The 27,800-nt window shown below is 33.3% G+C and overlaps 1 protein-coding gene across 5 annotated transcripts in view; it reads left to right on the plus strand.

The window, feature by feature from the left end:
* LOC119069955 overlaps positions 1 to 27,800 on the plus strand; it is a 75,480-nt gene that overhangs the window by 41,577 nt on the left and 6,103 nt on the right. For all 5 annotated transcript variants that reach the window (XR_005086437.1, XR_005086438.1, XM_037174184.1 and 2 more), the window contains 8 exons: positions 435 to 487; positions 586 to 695; positions 5,730 to 5,801; positions 6,022 to 6,078; positions 7,379 to 7,433; positions 12,398 to 12,537; positions 21,730 to 21,902; positions 27,580 to 27,661. Coding sequence is in view for 3 of the 5 variants with exons in the window: in XM_037174184.1 (XP_037030079.1) it covers positions 435 to 487; positions 586 to 695; positions 5,730 to 5,801; positions 6,022 to 6,078; positions 7,379 to 7,433; positions 12,398 to 12,537; positions 21,730 to 21,902; positions 27,580 to 27,661 (742 nt within the window). In the remaining 2 variants the exon portion in view is untranslated. The remainder of the gene's footprint in view (positions 1 to 434; positions 488 to 585; positions 696 to 5,729; positions 5,802 to 6,021; positions 6,079 to 7,378; positions 7,434 to 12,397; positions 12,538 to 21,729; positions 21,903 to 27,579; positions 27,662 to 27,800) is intronic.

The following is a 27,800-nucleotide window of genomic DNA, read 5'->3' on the forward strand; positions in this document are numbered from 1 at the left end:
CACTTCTTTTTCCATATACCGAGCCAATAAAAATGCGCATACTTTCATCGCAAAATGGTAATACTTAAACTATTTTTGTGTTTCTTTGAATTCCACCAAAACAAAACGCTAATGAGAGCGAACGAAAATCGTAATGACTTTCAGCACCTTTCTGTTACTGTACGGTAAAATGCCGTAAATTCATTATAATATATATTATGTAGAATGAATTGGGATACCATCGAGCGAACGATATTACATTTCAATAAACATATAGAATATATATATTCCCTTAGCGGCAGCCGCAATGTGTACATTTCAAATGTAGTTATTTCCATTAAAACAACTTTCATTGCGTGTCTACAATAACAGAGGAAAAAAAACTTTAATGACAAACGTATAATAAAATAAACCATAATTGTTAATCATTACCATAATTTTTTCTCTCTTTTCAGCTGTTTAAGTCCCCGTTCAGCATATTTTTACGAATTCCCGCCAACAGTTAACGGTTAGAATACATTTTTTTCAATTTCAATCTTTTTTTCTTTTCTCCTCAGTTTTCTAGTTCTGAACAGTGTAAACATTTTCTTAATTAAACCATTCCAGAGGGACGAGAAACAAAGAAAAGAACTACGCTGGCTCGATTGTTAAAAGGGCTAAAAACTGTAAATAGACGTGATAGGATGAATAATCAAAATACATCAACACAAGTGAGGGTAAGTGTCATCCAAAAATAAAAATCTTTTTTTTTTCTATTTTGTTAAAAGGCCTGACCTGTTTTCAACAACTCCATTTCGAACGAAAGTTGAAATGGAATACATTACGAAAAGTTTTTTTTTGCATTTGAACGATATATTTTACGCCAAAATCGAACTTTTTGTCACGCTGAAAATTCAAATTTCTTTTTTCCTGTTATTATTGATTCGAATGCATCTTATCCGTTCTCGCTTTTCTGTCTACATTTTCATAAATTGTTGGTGGTTTGATATTTGTTGGTTGGTTGATGTTTGAAGCGACTTTTGGTAGCAAAATAACAATATCTGTCAATTAAATTGGTGAAATCTAAATACTTTGCCGGATATATAAAAGCAGTATAACGATGACTGGTTCAAAATCGATATGCAACAGAAGGGTGATAGATGGATACACTATAGACTTCGTGCATATATAATCAACAGTTTTTTGTGACGGTAAAGCATCTACACCATCTCCATCACAGGACGTTCGCCTTTCGGGTTTGAAATTCATCAACTGGTATTTGCAGTCTTATGTAAATTGATTTTTTTTTTCTGTATAATTGCGAACGATCAAGGCCATATTCCCCAATTGAAGATCAGATACAATGTTGTTGTAAAGTACAATTGTTCGTACAACATAGCAGGTGTCTGTAATATCGCAAGCACTGATGCTTCTCCAACATACAATAATGGAAATTCAGTCCAAGTCTCTTTGTTCATAATCAAGTCTCGTTCGACTACTTCTGAAAAGTTTTCAGCCATCAGTAAATATAACGCTATGCAGCAATGAAAGTAAATTATTTCCGGTACAAATGAAGAAAGTTTTGTTAGAAGTGTGACCCCCCATACCCAGACATTGTCACAAAATTCTGCAAACGAATTACTAGGAACATTCTTTAATGTGTTCGTAAAAGCACACTTATATCAAATTTGTAAATGATTGTGATGTATAAAGATGTGCGATCCTAACGTTACAGATGCTACACCCATTAATTTAGTTATAAATTTTAATTGAATGGGATTGAATATTAATGGGAACACTAACTGCAAAGCATAATTTCAGAGGCATTTATTCAAATCATCATCATTTATTCAATCTACTTACAATCCTGTATGGAGTGTAGCTAACATTATATCCCCATATTGAAATAATTTTCTTTAACCAGACATTACGAAGAATGTTCGTATGAATAAAAATGCACTTGATACGTGAGTGAGTAGTATATGAGTACAACATATATAAGGTGCACACATAATATACAATGCTCATACAACCTTTCCTTCTTCACATTAAATTCCGTGTCTTTATGAGCATATAGTGATGATGATTATTATGATGATGATGACATACACTATTGTGATGACGTTTTAAAACACTTCCTTTATTGTCTGGAAATTCTTTATTCTCACATCCTCCTAAGCGCTTTTGAATTACACCCTTCTCAACGAAAATCTCAGGAGAAACTAATGCATTTGCAAAAAAAAATACAACAAAACTACCGTCTGCGTCTACATTCTGTATAGACATGAGAATCAAGCGAAAGTGCATTTTTTTCATAAAAGTAAAATGTCTGATACTCAGATGAATAACAAATGACTATGTATTTCATTTACACAAACATACTTTATACAGTGCCGGATTACGTACAATATGAATGTATGCTGCTGGGGCATATTTACATTTTCCTAACCCTCATACCTGTTTTCAATCGCTTTGTACTCTACCACCAACATTTCTGCATCATCCCATCATAATATATATTTGCATTCCTGTGTAGTATTACAAGATGCATTGTGTATGTGCGAGACGAATGCGTTTATGTAACCCGAGGTCAATGTTGAAAGATTATTGATTTTTTGTGTGTTGAAAATGTACGTATACGCGCTGCACTTAAAAACACATTGTTGGCGCGAGCAACCACACGAAAATCTATACAACTGACTCACATCGTGTGTCTCGCTATAAATAATCACCGTTCGGAGCTTTTAAAGCTTCAAGCGTTTTTTTTATGTATAATCAAATAAAAATACAAAATTTGGCAAATATTGATGAATGGTTATGGTTCGTTGCATTGTTTGGTATGGAATGAATAACATTTTGAATTGAATTATTTTTCGGTTTTTATTTGCCATGTCAGAAAAGACTGAAGCTTTTCAGAACATTTGCTATGAAAGGTTTTGATTTTTTTTTTTTTCATTTCCACAAAAACATTGAGAGGAAAAAAAGGAAAAAAATATGTGAGCTCGTTGAACTGTGCAATTTCGATCGGATTTGATGCTTTTGGAATTTAAATCGATGGATAACTTTTAAATAAGAACAATTTTGCTCCAGTGAAAGACATCGTCTGTCTAAAAGCTAAATCTTTATGTAATTCTATTATAGGAAATGTTTTGTAGAAATTACATCTGCGAACTACAGTTCATTAACATTTTTCCCCAAGTAAATTTTAAACAGGAATCGATAACCTCTGGATTTACTTAATACTTTGGACTCATTGTACACTGTTTTATTGGGATGAAGTGATTTATTGAGCAATTTTCCTTTTGTGTCACCATTCTTTTGTCGTATATCATAAACAGAGTTTGATGGCTCTTCTCGCACTCTAAACCTAGTCGTCGTAAAAAAAGTTATGGTTCCACGCTTGAGTTTATGCTTTACTTATTGCTTAAAAGCTGCACCTCCAAAAATACAAGTTGCTGACTCATGAGCAATATTTGAAAGGGAAAATCCGGCTTTTTCGCCACCTCAGAGAGTGCATAAATATGTCTCCAAAAACAAAGTGAAAACCGTCACGTTCTAAATACTGTTGAATACAACCATAAACTTGTTGAGGTTTTTCTCCCATTCATTCGCCCCGCAAAAACCAATAAAATACAACAGTTGTAATGATTCACATAATATTTTTACTCACAAAATTGCAAAACACCGTTTCTTCTTCTACAATTTTCTTAAACCACTTCACATATCTGCAATTTATCCATCTTAAATCCTACTCTCACTTGACTAAAACTACCAGAGCAAACGGTCGACATACAATAACTTAACCCACAATACTGTTTGGTGAAAGGTTCTGTCTGGCTGTATGCTCTATGTGTAGTGATGAGAAAAGTTTTTTTTTTATTAAATTTGAGATTCCCAACAATTGTTTAATTTCATTTATAACTTCACACTTAGAAGAAAACGTGTGCAATAAAGTTAGAGTTATGTTTATTTAAAATGTTATTGAGTTCGTTATTCGATTATTGTTTCTGCGAAAAAGGATGAAAGACGTGCTATGAGAAAGGGAATTTTGTATCGCATGCAGACCGGATCATAAATACATGAGATAATTTTTTAAGAGCAAAATTAGTAAAGAAATAATAGAGTTGACTGTATCGAAACTTTTCGGACCATCCTAATTGAAACATTGTACTATTCGGAAGAGGGATCAATTTCTTTTTACCACTGAAATCGTCAGTGGCATCAACTTCCGTGGTGTTGATTGAAAAAGTGCGGGAACCCAGGAAGTAAGATTTTTTTTATTATTCGAAGCATGAAGGACGTAGATTTAGTACTATTAGGAAATAGAAAGTTAAAAGTTGTAACAAAAGCCATCAGATTTCGGGAGTCATTGGAAAGCTGAGACTAGTTGTCAGTTACAAGGCAAACAGTTTTATTCAAATTTTTTAGTTGCTTTGTTTGCACACTTTCAGTTTCCATATACCATACTCGATCGTCTGCGCATCTCAAATAAATTCGCCTATTGCCTACTACGCATGGCATAACTTTCCAAAGGTACACTATGAAATGATCTCATATTAAGCAAGCTTATTAAGAAATATTTTAACATCGAGAGGTAAAAGACAGAAAGTGGGTTTCTACGTTTTTACTCCGAATGAGCCCCGAATCGTTTGAACTTCTCAAGCGAACAATTTTGCGATAAAAGTAATTTTATTGGTAGTTTATAAAAGGGCTAAGTTTGCAAGAAGTCTCTATCGGGAAGTTTGGTAGTCCAGTTCCCGGAAAGACTAGATTTTTTCCATCAGCGGGATCGCTACCACAACTTACATAAACAGCTCGGCTAATTGAAGCACTTTCAATGGAATCTACGCTAGGTGATTGTTGAAAATTACTTTCTTTTTCAGTTCAGTTCTGGCATTGCGCTAGCTGAAGCGGAAGGTTTCGGCGTCATTCAGTAATGCTTGCGAATTGATTTTCAAATAGTAAGCTCCCTGCTAACATGTCACACCTAGGTAGATTCATATATTCACTGACTGTTATTCAACGAGCTGAAAATATTCCACTTCACATATACCTCATTCAGAGACATCAGCATTATGACATTATAAAGTGCTTTTTCTCGGCTCTTATTTTACATTTCGCATGTGTACGCTTCGCTATCAAAATAAAATTCTGCAATTTAAAGATATTTGAATCGATTTTGCAAGACGAAAACATAATTTGTAGCAGCCCCATTCAAAATTTACATATTGAGAAAAGGACAGCTCTAGAAAAATGGCCTAAAAGATATTTCGACAGCACCTGCGTCTAATTGAAGTCGGCTCCTATGAGAATCGCTAGGTTAAACTAAAACTGTTGGGGTCACGAAACTGCATAATTTCATCGTTAATCCTTGGTATGATTGGATATGTTGTCTATAGGGATAGTTACTATGAATGATATTTCGATCGGTACCTCTTTGAGAAAGGAAGCATTAATTTATGCGATCTTTTGCCTAGCTCGTTATTCTCCTTTTTCCAGTTTATCATCCTTTGAGACACGTTTCCCTTTTCATTTTTTAATAGTTTCTATTCGCTTTACTGCTTTGCGGTATTGCTCCACATTTATGATAAAAATATTCCAATTACATCCGGACTATATATATTGTGTGATGAGTATACACACGTTGGAGTGGTTATACGTTTTTACACATTTATTATTACGTATTACATAAGCTGATACACATAAACTTTTACATAAAACGGAGATGTTAATACCAAAAGTTTCAAAATAACTTCGGAATTCTTTTGCAGACAACCGAAAGACTGAGACATTTTCAAATAAATGGGGGACCACAGCATGGCTTTGAAGAAACTATACATAGGGTAAGTTGAGATGAGATCATGTTGTGCAAATAAGAAAATCGATAACCTTGCCTGCCTAATGCTATATGTACGCGTTGATACAAGTCTATTGTATAGTTCAGGTCGTTTACGATTTACGTAGATATATAATTCATTCACTCATTCATTACATTCTTTGCAGACTTTCCTTAATTGCACATAACTTCGTTTATTAATACTCTTTTTCCCTTCTTGTTTTCAGTTAAAAGTTCAAGAAGCTATGCGAAAAAAGGAGAAATTTCAGCGAGAACACGAAGAGGTAAGTGTTATTCATTACTTGCTTTGCGTAGATTGCTCCATATAATTCAAAATTCTCTTTTACATTTATACATTCGACGAAAAAAAAAGACGAACTTTACTTTTGAGACGATGTACGTGACATCACGTTCCCAGTTGTACTTTAAAAGTTTTATAAACTTGTACGACCACTTGATTCATTTTAGTATGAAAACTTTATCTAAAATCAATGTTGCTGGATTATGCTACGGCACGTCGACTAACATTGCACCATAATGAATTTGAATAGGAAACCGAAAATTTTGGTATAGCATATGAAACAACCGTATGCGGATATAGCGATATACCGAAAAACGTGTACATATGCACGTGGGTCGGGTCGAATAATTGATTTGTTAATTTTATTCAATGCCATCAATACTCCGGCCATTTAAATGGCACATCGAATCATCCAAACTGTTTTTTGGCGTCATGTTAACAAGTTTGTCATTCCACTCATTAATCAATGTGTGGTAAACGATGATAAGTAATTTTTCAGCATTTTTATAACTCCCGATTTTGTCAATTCGAACCTTTCTAGACGGAGAGACTACGACTCACTATCGACAAAAGAAAACGTTCAACGTGTTTAACAGCTTCAAAGCTTTGAACAACATCAAATATCCACAGATTCTGAAACTTGTGACACGACGATGAACGTAGAAATAAACGTCAGCTAAGCAATGCTGGGTTCTGGTGTGAGGATTAAATTTATCGGATTTAAGGGTCTGATGACTAATTACATCACCTCAGACGCTCGAAAGTTTTAAAAAATCTTTCGCCGCTCAAAAAAAATTGTGCGAAATCCTCAGAAAATCTTTTAAAAAAATTGGAAGTTCACTGAAATTCCCACAAAATTATAAACAAATCCATAACAAGCCTTCATCAGTAAAAAAGGCCCTTGAAACTGGACAAAGACAATCCTCTTAACAACTTTGATCCCCGCAGGATCGTATATCACTTAAATTTACAAAAATGTATGATGTCAAGGGGCGGATCTTGACATCATCTATTTTTGTAAATTTCTAGCATACGAATACAACCAACATCGACTATTATTCGTACCCACTATTAAAGGACCGAACAGGTAATGGGCTCATGCTCTATTTTACGGTTCTTAAATTCAGGTATTTGTGTGTGATATCCGTCAAGTAGTCGGCAGTCTTATGGTTTAAGGGAACATTCGCCTTTGTAACTTTTCATTTCAAACATTTCTTTCCATTAATCCCTACACATAAAAGTTGGACTTAAAGTTGATTTTCATTTTTTTTTCTTTTTTCCAGATTTTACGGGATATAAGACAAGGACTACTTCAAATGAGTCGAGATGGTAGAACAGGTATGTAGACGTCTACTTTATAGAAAATTTGTGGTGTAAGCACCAAAGAAAGGAAAAAAAGCGAAAGAAAGAAGTAAATTTTAAATCCCTCTTCGGAACAAAATAAAACTATCTTATATCGCTTGCAGTCTAAGATAAATACACTTCGTTCGAACTTTGATCAAGTAATAAGCTTTGATTTTATGTTCAATTATAGAATTTTATGAAATAAGTTTTCTTTTCATATCGAATTTTTTTTCTTCTCTTCGTCGTTTTCTTACTTTCGAGTTAAATAAGAAAACTTAGTTTTTAAAAATATAAAAGAGAACCCACTTAACAGTTTTCTTATTGTCGTTCAATTTACCCTCCAGGGAAATAAAAAGTATAATGCGAACAATATGTATGTAAGGCATCAAAAGAGTAGAAAAAAAAACATAGAAAAAGAAACACCGAATCCTATGAATGTATATACATTATTATTCTAATAAAAGTTTGTGGTTTTCATTGTGGTGTATGAAAGTTTGGGTTGTTTAGCAAGTTTTCGAATATATCAGGAGGAGTAAAAAGGCGAAAAAAGAGCATATTGCAGTTTTATTCATTATATGTGTGATTATTGCGTTTTAAACGAATTGTAAACGATAAAAGTGATGCTCCAGCTCAGTCGGAAAAAAGGGAAAAAAAGTTTTATACTTGTTCGGGATGTGTCGGAGCACATTTTAACATAAACTTTAGAGCTTGCTGTACGAGATGGAACAGTTCGATAGTGTTACATTCTCTGATGCAATCGAGACAAGATAAAGTGAAGAGGAAAAAATAAACTTCACAAAAATGCTAACTTATCATTTCGGAAAGTCGTTTCATTTTAAAGCACTTAGCCAGAGGGGGCGCTTGGGACGGAATGTTATTGGTTTGAATCGTAGAGAAGAACATTTTGTTGGAAGAATTTTTGAAATAATTTATTTGTGTAATTAGTGCCTACACACATTTTGCCTCAAAGTTTGAATGAATTTTCATTTTTGGTCGCATAAAAGAGATAAGGAAAACCCAACAATATTTGAAGAATTCAGACTGTGTTTTTAGGACAAATATTTTTCGAATTTCTATATCCATGAATTTCAAACTGAGTTCAAGAATTTTTGTGTTGAAAGTATTGCTGAAACATTGTAGATTCCATATTGTTTATTTTGGGTAAAATAACATGGTAATACCATTCGGCAAAAGGCAAATACTCTGTTTTTATGATTCGAAGACTTGTTTGTAATTTGCAATAGGTATATGGTTCATGGAAGGAGATTGGCTCTGGGGGAGCTGGATTTCCATATAGTTTTTGGATTTTTTTTTACATATTACTTGAGTTACAGTTCGTTTCACATGCCAATAAATATGAGATGAAACAAAGATATCCAGACGATGCATTTTTCAACCCTAGGGAACTTGTTCTTTTTGAAGTTAGCAATAGTTTTTACATGCTACATGCGTCGAAAACCGTACTTTTCATGTTTTAAGCACTTCTTTCGACGCCCTCAGCATGTAAAATCCATTACATAACTCGGGATAAAAATGAAAAGTCTCGTTTTCGTGTGTTTATTGACCTCGGCTTCGCCTCGGATCAACAAAATTCACACGAAAGCTCTACTCAATCTTTTCTTTTTCCATACAATTACAAAAAATTAGGAATGATCACATTTTTGTTTTATGTGGGACCTGATATTTCTAAATCCACAGATTCTTACAGCTGCTGTTATATTGTATGAAATTTTTGGATTTTTTACAGTCGAAATTTTTGCCAATTATGTGGGGCTAGAATATATGTAGAATCTGTTAAAAACGAAAGTTGTGATATTTCTTTAAAAAAATTTAAAATGTAATTCGGTTCCGATTTGACGAATTAACGGTGCAAAAAATGTAAACATTAAATGTTATCGTTTCCTGAGATACGCTAGAAAGTTTCATATTTTTCTTCCACAAATTCAACGCACATTTACTTATATTTCTTACCCCTTCAAGTATTTGAATAAATCGACCATTTAGTAAATCGAGTACTTTGAGGCCAATACATTTTATGTGGATAATGCTTTCGGTAATTTTACTAGCTTTAGTCGCCCTCTTCTTCTCATCATTTTCTTTTTCTTCCAGAAGTTACCATTTTTCGTGCGTTGATTTCTTAGCGAAATGTGTGTCCTACGATGCTTAGCATTGAGACACTGAACGTGATATAGTTCAATCCCTTTGCTACAAACCCCCGTCCGTCCAATTTCTCAAATTAACTATCCTCAAATGGTTCTATTCTATACCACTAAACCACTAAATTCTCAGTACGTTATACGAGAATAGTAATTGCATTTTAACTTGTTAGTTATTTCTATTCAACAAAACTTGTTAGCGAATCTTTTCGTTGTAGCTGTATATCGTTCCATTTTCCCGAGTAAAATGTTCGAATTTCCTCGCAAGCATTTCATTTTCACACACCAAAACCATTTTAACAAATAATGTAATTTAGGTACACCATAATGCACACAGACCCCTCTACAAAAAAGAAGAGAAAAAAAAAGAAAAACTATTTCCGTCTCTTAGACCAAATGCTACATGAAACATTTTATTTAAAAAGAAAATAATAAAAAAAATGAAAGAATAACAATAAAGTTTTCCCATGAAAACCATGATACAAAATATTTTTTTTTCTTCAGTCATTTCATGCATCTTGTACAAAAGTTGTGCAAGTTTTGTACGTACCGAATTATGCTTTTATATAAAATAAAGTTTTTATTTAGTGTAAAATGGTTGAAAATTTATTTTCACTTATTAAAATCGTATCTTCTTAGGTTGTTTTTACAGTAAAAAAAAATAAGCAGAATGTGTGTGTGTGAATATATAGAGGTGGAGAGATAGTGTAAAGATAAGGTGAAACTTAATATATTACATTCGACCACGAATATAACATTTAAAATAATAATATTTTCGGTGGATTATTATGTTGCTTTAACATATAAATTACATTCATTTAGACATTTAGCAGAAGACGTAAAAAAGAGAGAAAAATTAACCAAAATTTATTGCGGTGGATTTTCAAGTTATATACGCTTACCGCTGGTAACACGATTCAATTCGTCCGAATTAAAATGTGTTTTAACGGGTCGAGTTTCTACCATTTAAATGAGTGTGTTGCTCACCATCAGCCTTTCAAAAAGTATAATATACAATGTGCATGGAAGACACACATAACCGTATTATATATATGAGGACATACTGGATTGAATGCAATCGGATTCAGTGTTTAATTTAATGAAATTATTTAATTATTTCATGCATAAACTAAATTTCGGTTTAAAAGTTTCACGCCAAGGAATACATATCATATATCGTTGCATCAGTATGTTTTCGTTTCTCGAGAACAAGTTTCAGTAAAATCTCCCAGTTGAAAAGTTTCGGAAATGAAAAATTTACTTCATCGATGCATTATATGGATGAACATCAGACAAGCAAAGAAATTTCCAATGTGTTATTTTATGTAGCAAATTTGCCAGAGCAGTTTTATTGTTTATGGTTGAAAGAGAAACCTCAATCTTTGAACTTTGACTTTATTTCACACAAAGCTTTAATTTAATATAACACCGGCAGTCAAATTAAATTTACAGAAAAGTAAAGGAAAGGAAAAATAAGATTGGCTTTCTGCCACTATAGTCTCGGTGATGGCATGACCTGCTTATTGTTTCAGACTTTGAAAGGTTCGCTTTTGCTCTATTTAACATTAAACATTTCAAACGGATAATTTCAATAAATATTTGGACAATGAAAGTTACCTGACAGGCTGGTTATGAGAGTGAAACAAGTGAAATATATCCATGACTTTTCAGAAACATTTGTGAAATACAGCGGTAAATGAGCTGAAATATACCGTTTTCTAACACAGCTGATTTAATTAAGTGATCCACAGATCCACAAACACTCCTTGTGTATAATAGTCTATAAAAACCCAAGTTAAAAACGGTGTTTTTGATACACTGATACGTGTAGTGTTTGTACCACACGTACCTACATTACGTCAAAGTGTACCAAGGAGGAAAGGACATTTAGCAAATTTTCTTGGAGGATATGTTTGTGGATCTGCTGGTGAATTTATCAGGTAATAAATGTTTCATAAGACAAAATCTGAAAGACGATACATTCGGATTCGACACACGACATCAATTTTCCGTTTTCTTTGTTTCTTTTATTGTTGAAAAAAAACCTTTGAATCCTTGAAAACTTCGTATCAAAGACAGTCAGTCATGGTCAAACAATGCAAAAGAATGGTAGTACATATTTCCACTATTTAGCATTCTGGTGATGCGCTATGCTAAAGGTACACCTGTCCCAACATCATCTTTCATTATTCATATTTTCAGACTGATATTTTCCGTGTGTGTGTGTGTGTATATATGATGCGCCGACATCGCACAACTTCCGGTTAATTGTTATCTAGACATACGAAACTGAAAATCTTTGTAAATATATATTTCACAGGAGGCAAGCAAATCCAATACATTGTCATGTTTCAAAAGCGACAAAACCGCCGTAACCTTTCCGTTTATCAATAAATTATAAACGAAAGTATGAAAAGCTATTTGCAAAACCTCAACCCAAATTATATTGAATGATATATGAACTTGGCAAAGCTATATATCACGTGAAATGCTATAAGTTTGCTTTATAAAGTCATAATATCATTTTAAGACTTGACGACTTTATAGTGAAATGGTTAAATTATTGATGTAAATATTATACACAAAGGTATACATAACATGTCGTCATTATAAAAGACATAAAATTATTAGTTTATGGAAGAAGTTCGTTTTTGCTATTTATACGCAAACTAGTTTATTGATTCACATAAAAAATATTTATTTGGAAAATATGTAAAAGGAAAAATTGGGGGAATTTTGAGGCAAACAACATAAATTCTGTCAGCCGCAACGGAAACTTATTATTCTAATTTCCATTCACAGATGACACATACATGTACGACGATGCAGCCAGAGGAGCTTTAGGACGAAACAATCAAGGCCATTGGTACGATGAGCCGCCATATGAAAGTGATCCCGATGATTTTCTCATGTCCGGTATGGGACCAGCCGCTACAATTCAGGTTTGTTCATTTTTCTGTTTCACCATCTTTCCATTTTCTATCTATTCTATCAATCGGAGTAAAACCGACTCCTGTAACATCAATTAAATTTCCACTTACAAATTTCTCTGTGAACTGAGACATTTTACCCAACGTAATTCACAAAGCATGGTAACGTTTCATTCAATTTGAGTAATGCAATTTCAGTTGCCGTGTAATAGTTTCCATAAGTAGACGAATTTAGCGTAGATATTTTCATTGCTCTTTATATTGTGCAGAGTTTTGTTTCATATTATGATCGTCAGGATTACATAATCATAACGAAACTTTTTTTTTGTTGCGCATTTTATACCGCAACAGTTCAGCTCGTTGGCTTTTATACACGTGGAAGTGTCAAGGAATACGATTCAAAAAATATCTTTTAATTTGCATTGCACTTTTTTTTTAGCTCATCTCATCTCATAATTCACAACCGTTTTAGATGAATTCCTTTTTACTGTTGTCACTTGTGGTCCATACTACTTTTTGTTATAGCAGTTTGTTGCCATTCAACTAAGCGAATCAGGTCGCTCATTCAATATTACCGGTATTGATCTGGCACCAATTCCAGTTATCTCGATTCGAGGAGCGAAAGTTTTTTCGCTTCCCACAGGCTCGGACTGGCACTGTGTGCATTGAGTTTTTGGATTTTTTGTATCAACGAAGGTTCTTCTCCGAAGCATCATTCACTTCAAGGGCTTTTGGGTAGCCAGTCGAGCCCTGGTTTCCCATAGTCATTAACAAATGACTGACTAGATACAGGTTGACCAAATTCTTATTTGCGCACGCATCAATCAGTAAATGGACCCCAATGTAAGTTTGTTCATTGTTCGTTCCAGTCCTTGCATCAAATAAGAGTGAGATTTTCAACTCTTTTTTGTGAGTGTGCATAGGCCAAACCTTTCATATTTGCGTCGGCCCAAAAGCTCTTTGAGCGCGCAGATCCAGCTCTATTCGTGTTAACATTCCTTACTTTCATCGTTCTTGTTTGCCGAAGAAAAAAATTTGTTTCTTTAAATCTATTGGATATCGATTGTTCTTGTGCGATGCCACATTTGCTACTATAACTAGACGCAAAACGATTCAGCGACGCATATTTTTCGAATCAAACGCTCTGCATTATGAGCTTAAAGAGAACAATAGCACCGTGTCGAAACGATATTACAGTATATCACCGGAATAAAACCAAGTCATTTTTCGTATTTCTCGGCTTGTAATTATATTCATCGAAATAATTCCACAGAAAAGATGCGTCCGGACAAAGAAAAATGTTTTTTTGATTTTTATTAATATCCCTTCTTCCCTCCACTGAATTACAATGAGCTCGGTGGTGCTTCCTTTTCATATATTTACCTAATGTTATGTTATGTTACAACATAGATTTTTGTTGTATAAAAGTAGCATTTAGAGATATTATCTTTCACTTTCTATACTCTCTCAGCAAAATTTTCTATAGAAGAAATGTGTACTAAGTGTTTATCTTCTCTGACAATAACACTTTCAGCTCTTGCAATAAGGTATTGTGTCTGATAAATAACTCCGCTGAAAGTGGAGTGGGCTTTTAACTTTCGGAAAATGTTATAGCGAATTTGAAATTCTGAATAAACAACGACAAGATAGATACCAAACATTCCTTTTTTGTCTTCTTTCTCTTTTATTGCTTATGGTAATGTTGAATGTGTGTTTCGTTCCCATCCATTGCTGTAATTTAATATAACGAATGCTTTGAGGAAAGCTTGAATCTTGTAAAGCATTTATAATCATTAATGAGCTCCAGTTAATGGATTATGTTTTTAAGGGAGAAGAGAGTGTGACGGCTAGCCTTGTTGTCCTGATTATATTTATATTTAAATAAATATTGTGTCTTGTTTTTTAACATTCATCTAATTATAAAATTATTCAAATTTGCTGTACGAATTTTTTCTCTCTAATTTCATTGAATTGAATTCAAAATTTACACATTTTGCATTAGGGATATAATTCAAAAGATCGTACCATACGATGTCACAACGATCATATTCCACATGTTAAATGTGTATTATCAAGCCTCGTTAAACATTCAATGCAGTCGTAGGTGATTTGAAGAAATTTGGACCATGAGCATCTGTGTTTCTCCATTGTTTACAAAAAAAAAAAAAAAACAGAAATTAATTACAATTACGGTTGAAATCAAATGAAAAGTTATCGTACTGGACCATTTAATTTTTATCCGTATCTCCGAATTGCTTTTGTCGCTCACTCAAATATGTGTTTACTCATATGGCTTGTTTGTTTTAGACACAGAACTTCAATATTTGCGATGACAGTAAGGGAGTGTATGCTTAAACATTTGTGTGTACCCATACCCAGCTATTTGTATTTGAGTTACTAGTAACTATTCGGCGTAATAACAGGAGAATCAATTGGTGGATAGAAAATGCTTTGTCAGCCGAAAAGTTCCTTAGAATGATGTTCCTTAAAACTCGCGTCACACACACAGTCACACAGTTGTGTCTATCAAATGTTACAACATTTTCCGATAAACCTTCAATGATCAGTAAATGGTAGTCACCCAATTGCACTAATATTTTACAAACGACAAGCATATCATGATAAGATCATTAAATCTTCTAATTCGTTTGCTTAAAAGTATCACATTAGATTTGCTACAAAATCTTTTACATCATTTGTTCAAAGAAAGCGTATTGTTGTATAAAGTAAATCAGATCTCTTCGATTAGCGTTGTCGAGACATTGTTGCTAACAGATGATTACGATTTCTGAAGATGTGTTATATAAACAACTTTCCTCACCAACAATACACACGCTACGGGTAATTATGATCGAGATGTACGTTAGCGTTATTTAATTTCATCCGTTAAGAACCACTCTTGCGCTGTTGCAGCTGTCCCAACACATTAGATGAAACGCACGAAAATCTTGATGATAACTCCCGGTAGAATGTGTTGTTACTGATGGAAGTTTTTTGGTTTGTACGAATCTTCTTATACTATTGTTGTATGAACGGAAGGAATTACAGTCGATAACGAATTAAAAATGTTTGATTTCAGTATATTTAGTTTATTCTTCTGTCACATCTTTTGACAGCTTTTTACGTTTTAGTACGTTTTCTCTTCCAGCAGCAAAAACCCTATCCCAGCAAAGAAAAACAACATTCGGTGAAATACTCTTTTCTGCAACGGTGCTGCGAAAACTGAACTTTTTCATGTGTGATTTGGAGGGCGATCAAAGGGTCTTTTTTTCTCACTGGTTTTCTATGTTTTACTTTTTATATTTTATATTATGAATTTACTTTTTCACCACTCCTTCTGAACATCTGACCCATTAACCGAAAATGAAAAATCTGCCCTGACCAAATTTCGAACCACCGACACCAAAACCCGATGCTTATCGAGCAACACGTCTAATCATTCGGCTATTGAGATATATGAGTCCGTTGGGATCAAAAGTATGTCTATTTTATCTGTCAAAGTGACGTTTGAAACGTCAAACATTAGAAACTCTGTAAAACGGTCGGTAATTTCGTTGATTCTTCCTAATTTTTTTTAAAAATCCAGTTGGTGAAAAAGAATTTTAGAAAAATCAACGAAATTACTGAACATTTGAAGAATTTATTATGTTTGACGTTTAAAACGTCACTTTGACAGATGGAATAGACCTACTTTTGATCCCAACGGTCTCATATAATCGCAGTGAACCAATTTTTGAAGCGTACATAAATGCAGTCTTTTTGATCGTTCATACCATATTTCGTTCATACAGCAGAATGTATGTTAAAAGTAGAGTTATGTTTTGCATTTCAAACGTTCATTTTTCGCATCTTGTTGCAGAAAACGTTGTATGCGACACGTTGCGAAAAGTGGTAGTTTTTGACACACGATGTGGTTATCAAAGTCACTTCGCTCATCATCACATCACATCTAGTGACAAAAACTACCACTTTTCGCAACTAGTTGCATAAATTACTATTATCACACCAAATGTTTATTTGTATCATTTTATTCAAATACGCTAATCTTTATAATAAAACAACATCAAATCATTGTAATTTAAACGAAAGGCAAATCAATTGTTACATTTATATTATGGAAGTGATGTGTCCTATTCTTTATTATTAATTACGGTTATTTTAGCTCGTCGAATGAAGAGTTGAAAAAAACGGTTATTTTAGCTCGTGACTTTAAAGAGTTGAAAAAAACGGTTGTTTTAGCTCGTTTCTATGAAGAGTCGAAAAAAGCGGTTATTTTAGCTCGTGACTTTAAAGAGTTGAAAAAAAAACGGTTGTTTTAGCTCGTTTCTATGAAGAGTCGAAAAAAGCGGTTATTTTAGCTCGTTTCTATAAATAGTCTAAAAAAACTGTTATTTTAGCTCGTGTCTATGAAGAGTTGAAAAAAACGGGTATTTTAGCTCGTGACTTAGAAGAGTTGAAAAAAACGGTTATTTTAGCTCGTTTCTATGAAGAGTCGAAAGAAACGGTTATTTTAGCTCGTGTCTATGAAGAGTTGAAAAAAACGGTTATTTTAGCTCGTGACTTTAAAGAGTTGAAAAAAACGGTTGTTTTAGCTCGTTTCTATGAAGAGTCGAAAAAAGCGGTTGTTTTAGCTCGTTTCTATAAATAGTCGAAAAAAACGGCTGTTTTAGCTCGTTTCTATGAAGAGTCGAAAAAAACGGTTATTTTAGCTCGTGTCTATGAAGAGTTGAAAAAACGGTTATTTTAGCTCGTGACTTAGAAGAGTTGAAAAAAACGGTTATTTTAGCTCGTGACTTAGAAGAGTTGAAAAAAAACGGTTATTTTAGCTCGTTTCTATGAAGAGTCGAAAAAAGCGGTTATTTTAGCTCGTTTCTATAAATAGTCGAAAAAAAACTGTTATTTTAGCTCGTGTCTATGAAGAGTTGAAACAAACGGTTATTTTAGCTCGTGACTTTGAAGAGTCGAAAAAAGCGGTTATTTTTGCTCGTTTCTATAAATAGTCGAAAAAAACTGAATTTAAGTGCATAAAGAATGAAGAATTAGTTACGAAATGGTGGCAAGATAGTTGTGGACTTGGATCAATTATAGATAATTTCAACTTAAAATATTTTTTTTGTCGTTTATCTTCTTCGTGTTACGAAATATCAATCTGATGCAAATTCATTGTTTAGGATCCACTGTATACATTTAATATACGTGGTGAGGGTTTAACTTCCGTCACACTCGTAAGTTATTCACATTCCACGTACACCACCACAATACGTAACACATGAATATTCAAATGTGACAACCGAAATACGTAACTACGTTTTTAATATGTCTCACGTATAGAAAACAGTGCCTATGTATCATATACGTCAGTGAAGTATATTACACCTCTCCGAGAAATTTTACACATACCCAGAGTATTGTCTGAATTTTCTTTTTCTGGGTGTAGAAAGAGTCTAAAATGTTAAAATAATATCCATTTTGAAAGTCATGCGTTGAATGAAAATGAAATTGAATACAGACGATTCATGGATTACTTTGGGGAAGGAAACAGTTTTGAGATCTCGTAAACAAAATGAAAATTGACAATATGCACAGCAAAAGAAGACGTATTATTTTTATGAAAGTTGGTCACACAACTATAAAACACCAAAATGGTTTTGTGAGCATTTTAAACAATTGAAATTTGGATTGAAATTAAAAATTATTTTTCTTTTCGTAGTTTCAATGATTTATTTCGTAATATTTTAAATTATAGTTTCTTTTTATGTTTTGCTGAGCTACGGTTTTTTCTGCTAAAGGACTAACACGTCAAAAGCTGTCAAAAGATATGACAGAAGTATAAGTTACATGAGCTTTTAAGCTATTAAAATATACTGAAATCAAACAAATTTCGAACGTTAACGACTGTATTCAAAATCTGGGATATAAATTAAACCTATTTTAACCATTATAGTCAAAATAAAAATTAAATTCGCCGAAATGAAAAACTGCCCACGAAAAGTACTTTTCTTCCATTATAGATGTTAAAATGCTTAACCGAAGAGCGAATTTTCAATTGTTTTATCGCTGGTGTTTGCCTAATCTATCCCTTTCCAATCAGCTTTAAATTTGTTTAACCTTTTTCGTATAATTTGTAGTGACCCGATGCCGACGAACAGGAAATTCACTAACAAAAATGAGAGAAGTTTATTTTATCTATAAGAGGTCATTGCTAATTAATCGAATCTGAAAATAGAAACGAAACCCATGCCACTTTTAATTGTCACTAATGAAGCACACGACATTTTCTTTCACAATGAAAAAGGTTGTATTATCTCCCGGGTTTTTACAGTCTTTTAGTGCATATATACATGAATGATATAAATAAATTCGAAAAAGGTTTTCATTTGATATGTGAGTGTTACGTAATAAAAAAGAGTCATGACCAGTGATGAATAATCGTAGTTTGTCTGTTACCAATGATAATTTACAATATAAAAGTAAATCTCAGTGGAAAAATATGTATAATTACACAAATAGACAAACATCAGCGTGCATATTTCATTTTTCTTATTCACATAATTACTTTTTCGACTGTGTGTTTTTTAAGTCCGTTTTCTGCATTTAAATCATATTCCTGAATTATTCTGCTCGTAACTTTTCCAAAACTTTTATGGAATTTTAAAATTTAAATAATTAATTTACTTACTTTAAAATAATAATTCTATCTGCTGGGTTGGTTTATGTAATCGAATATAGTCGGACTAAAATATATTATAAGTGGCTAACTTAGTCAAAACAATTTTTTATTAAAATTATTTTTTCTTTAGTATTCTGCAGCTTAATTCAAACAATGAAATTTTGACATTTTTTTTTTTGCTGTCTTTATTTCGGAATTTATATTTTTCGCGGAATTGTCTTCGCCGTCACACCAGCATCAAGACTTTTCCGACTTTTGGGAAAATAATGGAAATTAAATAGATTTAGAGAAAATTTTCATCCCGATAGATAATTGAATTATTGGATCGCACAATAAACAATGTTTAATGTATAAACCGCCAGTGTTAGTAGGACTGGGTGGAGAGTAAAAGACAAATTTTACCTAAATATGGTTCCCTTCATTAATATTCCCATTGAATTGAGTTCAAAAACTTTTAATAAATATACCCCTGATGCCCGAAAAGTTTTTTTTTTGTATTTTTGTATTTTGTTCTTTAAATTGAGGCTGCTGAAACTCGTCGTCTGTGTGGACTAATTAAACTGTTAGTCTAAAAAGGAAATTGTTATTATCCCTTTTTATTGAATTATTTCCAATTTTATTTTTTCGCCGTTCTAAAGGAACGTTTCGGCATGAATACATAAATACGAACATTTTTGGTACATTCCACGCTATATGTACAGGAGTTAGGAGAGCTAACATATAGAGAAAGGTATAAAATGTTTATCTGTGTCAGCAACATTATGTCTATGATAATGTGTAGCATTCCCCTTGTTTTCAGTTGGTTAAGTTTTATGACGTTAAAAACATTGTTTTGCTAATTGAAATACGAAAATTCAAAAACGTTTCATATGGAGAGACCGTATCATTATAATTCAGAAATGTATTCGAAATGTGGTTTCGTGTATACCACCACAGCGAATGCTTTGAACGACACATTCTCTCTCACTAATAATCATTATGGTCCCCCGAAAATCATTCGACTGGTTTGTTGGTATCTTAGCTAAACTATAGTCGTTTGGATGTTATGAGCGGAGGGAAGAAAATTAGTTCCGCGTTGAAGATCAGGCAAAACCGCTGTACGAATGGAATCGTGGCGCCAGGTTTGGGTTTATACTGTCAACTGATGTTGCTGGCAAATATGCTTTCAGCTCATCTCAATTCTGGTGAAGTCATTTCCGGATAATTTCCGACTACTTTTGATTTAAAAAAAAAAACTAACAAGATATCCGGAAATCCCTATCTTTGCTTGGACTTTCGCATGAAAGGGATTTGTTTGGGAGGCACATATTGTCACTGCCTTTCTATTTGTGTTATTTTACATGGACAATACCATTCTTCTTAGGACAACCTTTCTCCTACGACTTCTAACAACTGTGCACGTTTTTCTTTCTCCTATATTCCATGCTATGAGCGGCCGTAAACCTCCATCCGTAAAAAGTGCTTTTCGTATGTATGTAACTAAGTGACCTATTTTCAAGGTTCACTGATATTTATAATTCTAAAAAGCTCTGTGAGCGGAGATGCATTATGGAAGAAACCTTATCAAACCATGTGAAGTTAATTCCAAAAAGAAAATGTAAAAAAGACGGAAATACACGGGAAATAGATAGAATTAAGGACGAAAGAAGCTTATTTTTCAAAAGGCAAACGATCCAAAAAGTACTGGACATTGTCCCGTAATCTCTATTTCATTCTTAACAATCCATTTCACTTACACAATTTTAACACTTTTTTTCGTCCACAATTTCTATAAAAATTCCACTGCAAATATCAAACACAGCGAATACACTTACTACATTATACCATGTTCATAGATTGGATCCGATACAACCATCACCTTTGGAAAGAACTCCAAATAAAATCACGAATTTACCCTCTGGGCAAAATTTTCCTCTATATAGCACGTTTTGTTGTCAAGTAATGCCATAAAATATTTTTTTCCCCTTCTTGTTGTATATACCACCACCACTACCACCACCAACCTACATGCATATTCCTATTCCATCGGATTATAAACAAACCATTTCTTCGTTTTCATATTTATATCCATATATCGCATACTACGGAATCCTTTATTCATGTCTCGACTTTTCCATGGACAAATGCGATCGTAAGTCAGATTGGAGAATAAAAAATTTTAAAGAATTTGTTTCTTAAATTGAATATAAATGCAAAGTTATTATTCTTTGTTCGTAACCGCCACGAAAACTTAAAGCTTTTGTATTCAATTTAAAAATAAAAAAAGAGAGGGAAGAATGTACTTATCCGCTGAAGGAAAAAAATAATGCATTTTAAATGACATGAAAATGTCTGATAATGTCTGTCTATCTAACTTAACATTATTTTAGGTATCTTACTCCTTACACTCGTATTACGTGTACACCGAAATAGTATGCATATATGTTATAATATAGTATACTATAGGTACCGTACACCTTGCTATTCAGCCAAGATATAATAAATTTAAAAATTATTCTTTTTTTTCGTTCTCTCTCTCCCGTTCCGGATTTTAGGGTGGAAGAGTTTGCTTTACGACGTCACATTCGAATTGTGAAGGTACGGGGATTATATCGTTAAGGTCAGCTGGGGATATATCGTTACACCAAAGAGGACCAACTAGACGAGGTCTTATCGTACCGCAACAGCCTCCTAATCCTCCAACAATAATACCGCTTACTCATGCTAGGTAAGTTATAAATATGAAGAAAGTATTGCAATTGGCTTTCGCTTATATATTTACACATATTTCTCGATTGGAATATTATTTCTTTTTCTCAATTTAATGCTTTCCATCAGTGTGGGTGATTTAAGCTTTTATTATATTTATGATTCCCTTTCACTGTGAACCGAATAAGAATTTAATATTATTTTGTCGAATGAAAAAAAAGAGGAAAATATTCGTGGATGACATTAAGTATGAAGTTATTTATCTCGTTGTGGACAGATGAACAAACATAAATCGTGGACCACGCTACTTATAATTAATTACATAACAAATGTGTGACAATGGGAATTAGTGTTAAGAATATTGTTGAAACAATCAATTTGTGAAACAGAGGCGTGGTAGCAGCGGCTATATTGTACTTCTATGCATTGAATAATTTATTAGTTGTGAGAGATTTATGAAAGTTTTAATAATCAGGAATTAGATTAGAATATTTTTTCTATTTTTGGTCGTGTTCCAATCTTGCTGCGGCTTAATAATAGTTTCTGGTTAATTTCTCACTTAGTCATATTGAAGTTTCTTCAGGTAGTTTTCAACTATTTTTTTAAAAGATTTATCAGTTTAGGATGACTGAGCTGGGATCGGTCTCGAAACACAGATCTGCTGATCCTTTGTTCATCATATAAATCACGTAGACCTCCCTGTCTCTACTAAGAACTTGTGAATTGTGGCAGGTCCTAGTTTTAACACTTCTGATTGTGTCACAGCATAATTACCTAGTAACCTGCGTCGAAGTTGGACGTACTTGTGGCAGTTTCATATAATGCGTATGCCCGTGTAATCTTCTAGACCGCAGGTGCATTCTGACGTGCCAGACAACTTCATCTTCTTAAGGTGCTTATTCAGATCACAGTGCCCGGTTATCGCTCCGACTACTCTCCTGTTGCGATTTAGTGAAGCATTTAGTGTGCATTCCTTCTCCGTCTGCAACTATATAACTAATCTAAATAACGATGGTGATTCTTAATTATTCCAATTATTCCAAGTAATAGATTACTTGCTGGTTTGGAGATTGGTCAAAATAATATAATAATCACCAAACCAGTAGGTATGAAGGCATATTCGATAATTCGTTCGATTGATAAAATACCTATTATTTCCTTACAATCGATTATCGGTATTTATCGATTATCCATAAAACATTCGATTGATATTTTTCAATAAATATGCCTATAGGTTTGTTATTACTTGATTGTAGGTCAGGGTCTTATGCCAGAAAAAACCCTAAAATGTTTGTCCCAATATTTTTCTTGTAAACACGATAGCTTGAGTAATTATCAACCAATTACTAATTTTATTTTTTAATCGACGCAGAATTAAATTCAAAGATGGGCTATGTTGGATTAAGGATCTTAAAGTTATTCCAGAAAAACAACATTTTACACTGTTGGAAATTCAATCAATCGAAAAAGATTACTTTGATGAAATTTTATTTTGTTGATTAGTTATATCCATGCTATGACGCATGATAGTCAGCTATCACGGTGATAGTCAGCTATCATAGGCAAAAGTAGCAGATTTCACGCCATGGTATAACAAATTTAGAAAATTTTATGAAAAACCAATTTTTGAATCGTTATTCAAGTGACGTTAAAAAACAATCAAACAAAAAACTTTAAAACTCAAACGAGTGTGAAATTTGAGGGCAGAGCGAAGCGAGGGCCGTAATTCGCACGAGTCGTTATATTTTACTCAAGATGTGAATGTAGTAAGTTTTGGGGTACTTCCTTTTGTACATAAAAGCAAGAGAAGAAGAGTGAATAAGACTATGAAACAGAATAATATACAACTCATACGAGTGGGACGTTTGCGGCCAGAGCGAATTCACACGAGACTTTGTATTAATTTATGATTTATGGTTGATTAAAAATCTTGCCGCAAGTTTACAAGAAAAATGAGAACACAAAAAGTATTTTTCCAAACAATTTGGACTCAAGCGAAGGTTTTCATATCAGTTATTTGTGATGTTTCGGAAGTTTAACAACGGAAAATAAAATGAAATTGATTAAAAATATATTACTAAAATCGTCAGTCTAGGAACCTGACCCGCCCAAAAGGTGGGGCCCAGTCTTACTTGTAATTGTGAAAGTAAAATTACCGAAAACCTCATCCATTTCTTAGGGATGCAGTGAGTAAATTGGAAGATTGGAGTAAATTCGAGGGTATATTTTTGGAAAATTGATTTTCGTTTACCAAAAAAAATTCTAAGACTTTTCCAAATATTAAAATTTTTTCAAAGTTTTTTAAAGTTTTTTGAAATATTTTTTACTACTAGTGTGGTGACACTAAAGACGACCAACATTCTTTTCTCTAAACACTCGCAGATTTTACAAAAATAGGTTCCGCCCTTAAAATTGTTACTGATTCTGTCCGTTCTCATTTCGATAGAAGTAAAAAAAATACGAACAGCCTAAATGTCAGATGAACTAATGCCTGTGACATATTCCGGGACAAGGGTCGAATAACATTCCCTCTTGTTCACCTCTATAATACACATCTAGGTATTTACAATAAAACTGGAAAAAAATGTGATGTATTGACTTCTGAGCGTTTATCGATCTCCTATGAAAGTGCTATTTTTGTGCAAAAAATTAAATTACAAGATGAACTGTTACCATCTTTAAATTTCTAAGTCTAATTTCTATGGTCAAGTCATGGGAGTGTAAATACAACCACTTCCGACCTGGTCCCTGGCTACGAAGTCTTTTAAAAGGGACTTGGACAGTTTCATATAAAAATGAACGAAAGAAAAATTAAAATGGTTTCCATTTAACGTGTGAACATATTCGTGACATTTTAGTCGGGTGCGAGTTGTCCTTTCGCTCAAATTGAATGTGAAAAACGATTTTATGGTTGATTTTCCTAGGCCACGAACTCGAATTGCGACGTTGTCAAGCTGCGATCAGCCTGGTTTGGGCCAGGGAGATGCCGATAGCTAAAACTTTTTTCGGCTCTATAAAATTGAATTTTGATCCGAATTGAGTGGGAAAAAATCCTGTGTTCCTTGAACCTTTCTGCACACGAGAAAAATATAAGTGATTGAAAAAGTGTGCAGGTGGCGCTGTAAGTCAAGATGGCGCCCATCAATACAAAAAAGCATGCAAATATGGAAAATCTGGTAAATGCTTTTTTTGAAGTAATTAATGTTTTTTATTTTTAACATAAAATAGACACCATTCGGAATATTTTCGTCCATGTCAAAAATATTTTATTTTATATTTTTAAATAAATTTTCAAAAATAAAAATGTCAAAGAGCGAAAAGAAGTGTTAAGCAACGTCGGCTCCCTAGACCAAACCAGGTCGATCCATCTACAATATGAGCGAAACGGCTTTTTTGGACAACTCACACTCGACTATTTTTGAATTGTCAGAGTTTTTTAACTGTCAAATCCATTATTCTTTGACATTGTTGACATTCTAGACAGTTGAAACACTGAAAAAACGTTAAAGAAACACATTGTATCTTACCATAATGAGATTTGAACCCGGCACACCTCTCAATTATGGATCGAGTTCGACTCATAATCGAGAGGTGCCGGGTTCAATTGACGAAATAATTTTACTTTCATTCATTACTGTTTAATACTCCGCCAAAAAGACTACCCAGTCGGAATTTGTCTTCTCCAACCAAATATGAAACTAATTAACCGAAAACCTTTTATTTAAACAAACGACTCCGACAAAATGCCATCCCACAATTTGATGTAAGGGAAATATGATATAAGAATTAACATTCGTCCATAATTTTTTTTTTATTTGCTCTGTTGTAAGCAGCTTATGCCATTATATTTTTTCGTAATGGGTCCCAGTGTGAGCATTCTTTTCTTTTCTGTGGCATTGTCGAAATATCATAATTTTAAATATTTAATAAAACTCATATATTTTTATATGCGAATTATGGTATCCCGTATAGACCTGAACCGTCTGTTATACATATACGGATCTATATACATAATATGAAATAACAGCAGGAACTCGTCGTACTTAACATCCATTGAAATTCAATTCATGAAAATTTAATCTTATAAACAATATAAAAGTTCTGAAAAGTTTCCTTTAAGGTTTTGACTTTTCATATATAAGGTTTAAGATGAAAATGATAGAATAATGCATTATAAAGTACCTTATATTGTATGCTCGTATGAAAATCCTATCTATGGGATACACATCGCATACATATGCGAGTGTAGAAATAGATATTTCATAAGACTGACATTGAGCAATAAGAAATGAGATAAATTGCTTCGGGATTTACTTTACAATAAATATAAGGAACTTGACTGGATAAAGCTTTATAAGAATACTTGGGTATCCGTACATATACGTATAATATATATGCGAGGTGCTTGCATTGACGAACGCCAAGATATGTTTGCGTTTATGGTATGTGAAGAATAATAAAGAAAGTTTTTGGGAAACGAATTCGGTATCACATTTTATGTGTGTTTTGTTGAAGCCTAAAAGTAATCGAATTAATTCGAATGTCTTAGCTTTTACAGTTTTATCATTTACGTTTGCTTGGCTGTTGGCACGTTTGAAAAATATTGTTGGGGGTTAAAAAGTGTGGATTTTCTTTTTTTGAACCGAGTCTACCGTCAATTTCGAGAGTTGATTTATTTTCGCAATATTCCGTTTGCTCTTTCTGGTGAATGTGAGAAGATATAATGCTGTCAGGGTTTTTTGGTAAAAAATGATGATATTGAAAATCATCTAACTTTTACAGACGGTAACGGGATATAAACACAAATACCATAAATAAATTACCGACCTATTCTTTGGAGTTGATGTGATTTTTCAAAATTGATTAATTCAAAACCAGAAAAAAAAGCTTTTATCTGATAAAAGTTGACGAAGAGTAATCAAAGAAAACAAGCTGGGCCACCTACCAGATAAAACTTTTTTTTATTAAAATGAATTCATTGATTTGGGAGACTTCAAGCAAACGAAAAGTTACAGAAAATAAACGGAAAAATCAACATTTTAAATTGTCGGGAGAAATAACTTAAACTACGATGTCGACGAAATTTTTTTTTTTCACATTACGCAGTTTGGTTGTAGCATCAATAGATGATTAGGCGATAGTAATGTCAAAATGAATCGTCATTTGCGACTTGATGCGAGTAAAAAAAATTATTTTGCTCAAGTCACCGTCAACGTCACACCGTCAAATTTTGCCTCCATGAAAAAAATGTATTTTTATTGAAATTTGAAACTTTTTTTAATTTTATTTGAAACTCACCTGGCCCGAAGCACCTTTGCACACGGAATAATTATCGCCAAAAGTTTCTTTTCAATATTGAGCTTGCCTCACTCATTTTCTGAAATCTTTCGAGTTTTCCTAGGCCGGTAAAAAAATCACCATACAGGAACATACAAAATATTCATTAAATCTGTTACTTCTTTTGTTTGCAACAACATTTTTTCGATGCGATATCTCTCACTTCATTAGTTTTAACCGAGGTTATTTTACACGCATTTTGCTATATAACAGAATATTAGTCACAGTTCGGCGCTCATTGTTGTTTTCGTTGTCGATAACAGATGACAGCCACTGCCTCTGCCTCTACCTCTGCCTCTACCTCTGCATCTGCCAGATTGAATTGTAGCCAACATTAAGTGATATATTATGCATTACAGGGCACACGACCGAGAAAGTGGTGACTATGCTGGATCTGTGTCGGATATTCAAAGTGTTACTTCAAGGCTCAGTACAGTGTCGGTAAGTTTCGTATTTATTTTTGCACTTCTAATTATGATTGTCTCGTGTTATCAAACAATTATTTCGCCAATCATTTTTCTAATAACTTTTCTATTCGCTATCACCTTGGGTTTAAAGTTTTCGTTTTCTTAAATTCCCG

The sequence above is a fragment of the Bradysia coprophila genome (assembly GCF_014529535.1).
Source record: "Bradysia coprophila strain Holo2 chromosome X unlocalized genomic scaffold, BU_Bcop_v1 contig_416, whole genome shotgun sequence".
NCBI lineage: Eukaryota > Metazoa > Arthropoda > Insecta > Diptera > Sciaridae > Bradysia > Bradysia coprophila.